This window comes from Halyomorpha halys, unplaced genomic scaffold (assembly GCF_000696795.3).
Source record: "Halyomorpha halys isolate HHAL.00 unplaced genomic scaffold, Hhal_1.1 Scaffold99.1, whole genome shotgun sequence".
Lineage (NCBI taxonomy): Eukaryota > Metazoa > Arthropoda > Insecta > Hemiptera > Pentatomidae > Halyomorpha > Halyomorpha halys.
In genome coordinates this window covers 1,240,729-1,246,016 of record NW_027108239.1, presented here as the reverse complement: position 1 = coordinate 1,246,016, position 5,288 = coordinate 1,240,729, and the positions used below count along the sequence as shown (strand labels likewise).

The window sequence follows — 5,288 nt, the reverse complement described above, 5'->3', positions numbered from 1 at the left end:
CTGTTATAAAACTAAAGAAAAAAAATGTGTTATTTAACTAGAAAATTTATTATTTTGATTACTTTTAATTACATGAATATTCTTCTCTCTCATTACGTTTTGACCTTTTTATCCTCCTTTTTTCTTCTTATTAAGCTTAATAATACTTAAATTAATAAAAACAGTAGAAATGTTTAGTGTTAGAAACATGAATATAAGTAAAAGAACACTTTTGAAAGTTCTTAAAATTTTAATTTCTTTAGATGGAAATAATGTGATTTATGTAATGCTATTTTAATAGCTAACAAAATTGATCCTTATTAATCTTTGTGAATAAATAAACACACACTAGACTAACAAACAAAAAAGATAGAATTAATTAATATTGAACTGCATGGTGGAGTGAAAGCCTAACTCATTTCTGAATTTGCTTGGAAATACAATATTTAAACATGCGTCTGTTAATTGATATAAATATTCTTTATTAGTGTTTGTTGTGACAAATAAATTGTTCAGGCACGCCCTTTGTCATGTGTGTGAAGCCTCAATTTCTTTTATCAACCCTTCACCTTTCATACTTTACAAATGTTGGACAAATGATTTTCCACAGGTGTGGAGCCGGCGATCATATCAGAATCAATCACTGTAAGAAGTTTGATTTCACTGCTTCAGTAGGGGTTTAAGATCTCGATACTCTGACAAGCGGCGCGGTATAGGAGGAAAATAGGCCTTCTATAGCTCAGGGGGTTGAGGCCTAGGTCTTTGCAACCTGGAAGCTGCAGCGGCGCCTATTCGAATCCGATCTGGAGGACCGATTTTTATTTCTGCTGTATACAATTCCTGTTTCGACGAATATAAAACTTGACCACCCATTGTAGTGTCTGAATAGAGTGGTACCTTGTGGATAACCCCCTCCCCCTCCGTATGTCAGAAGTTACTTGGAGGGGGGCGGGAATTATCCTCTGACAGTAGGAGTAATCTACCTGGTTATCTCATTCATGAGTTCGTACGTCTCTATAGTCATACAACACTTTTCAGATAGAACCAAAAAAAAACTTGTATTTTGTTACAAATACACACACTAATTAACGATACTTGATACGTCATATATAATTATATTTATGGCAAGATATATTGCACGTTGTATAAGCCAGTCATATTTCAAAAGAATACTGGTTAGTGTCTATTTCAATCTCTATTATATGAATTACATATACATCTAATTTATATTTATTATTAATAATTTGTTTCTCCTTGATAAGAAACGAGGCAGGTGTTAATATTGACTACATTATATAATCTTTTGCGATAGGTCAGAATCAATATCTGGTATCTGGTCCCTGTGGTCCTAGGCGTGGTCCCGCAGCATGCTCTGAGACTGCCAGAGGATGGGATGCACGTGCAGTAGGCGATCCTCCAAGGCCCACGTCCCCGAATCTCCCCAAGGTCAGTAACTGATTTTTATTTTTAATTAACAATATTAATATGACTTTATTAATTAATCATTAAAATAATAAATAAAGTCTGAAATTATGTGGGTTCAATTCTAGCTGACTATGGATCATGGTTCGCTGGACCACTCCCCACGAATCTTTCATTGCTAAGTAATGTATTTAAGTTATATAATTTAGATATGATTTTTCAATAGGTCTAACCAGTGTCCTTTCATACTGTATGTTTGTAGGGGTGTAATATAAAAACATTATCAGATATTAATATAAACCTCTAATATATTAAATTTAGGTTCATACAGTGAAATTTTGGACTTGAAATTAAATTAATTGGAAAATTTTTGTGAATAAACTTAACGACGTTTTTGGACTGAATCTTTACGAGTTGTATACTGCTTTTAAAAATATTTATTTGTTGATACAACCACTTCTTCAGATGGGATCTCTGCCGTTCTCACTGCCCTCCTGTCCTTAGGAGGGGAAAGGAATGTGATATATATATTGTTTTTTAAGTTTCTAATTTCGTTTTTTAAAGCTATTTATAAAATCTCACATTGTAAACAGTTTATAATTTTGTGCATACAAAATTATTTATTAATTCTTAAAAACCATAACATTGTGAGAGGGGGTCTAGCAATAAATTGGCCGTGTTTCTTTTCGGCCCGGTAGAAAATACTATTCTACGAATTATCATTTATGTGCTTTAATGAACTAATTGTAATAACTTTATTCGCTATTTGTAAATATCTAAAATAAATGATAAGAGGGCCCAAAAATAGTTTTAGCAACAGAAATATAAAAAGCTTTTAAGAAATAATTATTAATTAGAAAAAAAAAAAAAACCTGTTCTCACTAGCCTTAACCTGAGTACTTAGTATGGTAGTACTGTTGGTTGATCAATTGTTTTAGATAGAAGAAGAAGTGGTCTACACTAACCATGGTCCTCCAGGCAGGATTCGAACTGGCACCTCTGCACTCACGAGCCAATCAAAACTGGCACTTAACTCATTTCACAACAAACGGCCCATGTGGTCTGCATTCATACTCATCCTCATCCCCCAGGTTTATACCCTAATCCAACGAAGGTCCAAATACTCACTCAAACTGGTGATCTCCCAGATCGAACTGGGACCTGGATGACTTATCCGCTCAGCTAACCCAATCCATTACATAAATGAATAAATATGTTATATTCGTAAATTTTAGTTGGGTGAACTGTAGCAAAGATGTGAATGTTATTTACAGGATACTACACTATTCTAACCATGGTGGTGGATCAAGTTTTTATTTCGTGGGACCACCTCAGAAATAAAGTCGACCTCTGCCCGGTTTCTAACCACGTCGCTGTAGTTCCGAGGTTACAAATACCAACGCCTTAACTCCCTCAGCTACAGACGGCACGTAGAATAGATCTCTGGTCCACATACACGACTATCCGAATTGATTTGGATGCAGAGTTTAGTACAATTTTTTTTTATATATATATAAGTTTCATCAAAATCGTTAGAAGCGTTTTGGCACTACTGGTTATGAAAAATAAATAATTTTTCAGCTACTGCGCAGAAGCTATCTCGGATAAAGTTCCCGATTTTGTTTATTGGTATTGGCGGCCAAAACCCTACAGAACAACGAAAAAAATTAGAACCATCAAATTCTGTTTGTCCTTACTGGAAATATTTTATTTTGTTTAAGTTTTTGAGAAGCTTAGGTTTAAGGTTCCAAAACACATTATACATTTTTCTATCTTCATATATATTTGTGAATTTCCTAATGTTTAAACGTAGTACTTATGATTAATAGATTTCGAGACGGCTAAGTTTATTAGTCGTATTCTATTATCGCTACTTCTGGCCTTCTGACCTGCGATAATATCTCCCAATATTATTTACATGCAGTTTCGCGGCAATTTATCGTATAAAGAAGTTAGTAAATCTAGTACGGACGTACATGACTGAAAAGCTTAATTAACATCGAATCGGTAAAATCATTATCTTTAAAGTATAGCCTCAGATTTGAAGGGGTGGGGGAGTTATTTTTCTCTCTTTTTCGATTTCAAAGTTTTATTAGTGAAAATAATTAACAAAAATGAACACTGGAGCAGCGGAGCTAGCGAGGACGTGAACTGTGGGAAGATGGAGGTAAGCACAATCGACTACCGAAGCATTTGATGAGGTTAGAGTCATAGGAAGCTACCGCCCCTCTTGGTAGGGGGAGCCTGGGGTGGGGGTTGGAAGTTTTACCCCCACTACTCGTGCGGTCACCCATCCAAGTCCTATCCAAGCTCAACTGTGCTTACTTTCAATTTCCTACTGTTCACGTGCTCGTTAGCTCGGCTGCCACAGCCCTCATTCCTTTATTAGCAATTTTGGACGGAACATAAATGACAAGAGATCGGATTTTCATGAAGTAAAAACTGCTGAAACTTGAAATTAAATGCCAGAATTATTCATAAATTTATGTTTTTACATATCAATTATTTGTAGAAACTCTCTATCAGCAAAGTCAAATATGTACGTAATAATTTATTTAGTAATAATAAAGCAGCCCCCCTAGAAGAGAACAAATAATTATTATCTTAATGAAATTAAACTTTTTTCCAAGCAAGTAATTATAATTACTATTAATGGACTGCTAACTTTATATATATATATATATATATGTGTGTGTGTATTTCCCCACTAATTTTGATCCTGGGTACACCCTTGTGTGTATATTTATTTGTGTGTTATTGTTTTTTTGTATTTGTTTTTTATAAATCCTACTTCATTATTTATTTTAATATTTTATTTTAAAAATATCCCTCTATTTATTATTTGCATAATATTTGCAATACATCATATTAATTTTAACTTTGTTGAAAAAAACATTTTTATGTACAAAAAGTGTTTGTAATAAACTATATTAATTTATTAATTGGAACTATTTTTTTTTATTAATAAATATTTTTTGTTATAGAGATATACTAATCATTTACCCTAATTATATTTATCATATTCAAATAATGAATCCCAATTGTTATTTTCCATTTTTAAATTAACTTAAATAATTGAATAAAAAATATAGCTATATAAAGAAAATTAGAATGGTTATTTATATACACAAAATGGAATATTATATTTATCATAATTAACTTTTTTAATTTATTATTCAAGTCTTTTATTATTTTATTAAATATTTTTGGTTATAGATACATATTGATCAGTCACTATTATTTTATTTACTATAATCTAAATTATGGGTTCCCAATTATTATTTTCCATTTTTAAATTAATTTAAGTAATATAATGCAAAATATGGCTCATAATGGTTATTTATATGCACAGAATGTGATATAAAATTTATCATAATTAAATATTTTAATTTATTATTCAGGAATATTTTCATTTTTATATAAATATTTTTGATTATAGTTTTATACTAACAAGTATTTATTATTATGAGTGGTTTCTATTAATTATACTGGAATAAAAACAAATTTCATTCTATTTTATTAGGTAATGTTGTCCATTTTAAAAGTAACTCAAATGTATGAATATTGATAACAAATAACTACCTTATAATATTCTAATTTATTATTAAGTTCTGATCATAGATATCCATACAATGATAAATTGTAATTTTTTGTGGCACAATACATTTTTATATAATGATAAATAAATTAAACCAATAGAAGTTACTGAACAATGAATAAACAATGTGTGTATATTTTTTTTAATATAATGAAGCTTATATATTTTAAACATTCAACTTGCTATAAAATTTAAAAAACAATTAAATTAAGTTTTTCAATTTTTAAATAAGACAATTCATTGAGGTTTAGTACCTCATAAAACCCTTATATATAAATCTTCATCATAA

The 5,288-nt window shown here is 30.7% G+C and overlaps 1 protein-coding gene across 2 annotated transcripts in view; it reads left to right on the top strand.

The window, feature by feature from the left end:
* Positions 1 to 5,288, top strand: part of LOC106677433 (high affinity cAMP-specific and IBMX-insensitive 3',5'-cyclic phosphodiesterase 8) — a gene marked incomplete in the record, with an annotated part of 452,021 nt that overhangs the window by 352,352 nt on the left and 94,381 nt on the right. For both annotated transcript variants that reach the window (XM_067046608.1, XM_067046609.1), the window contains 1 exon segment: positions 1,292 to 1,425. In XM_067046608.1, the coding sequence (XP_066902709.1) occupies positions 1,368 to 1,425 (58 nt within the window).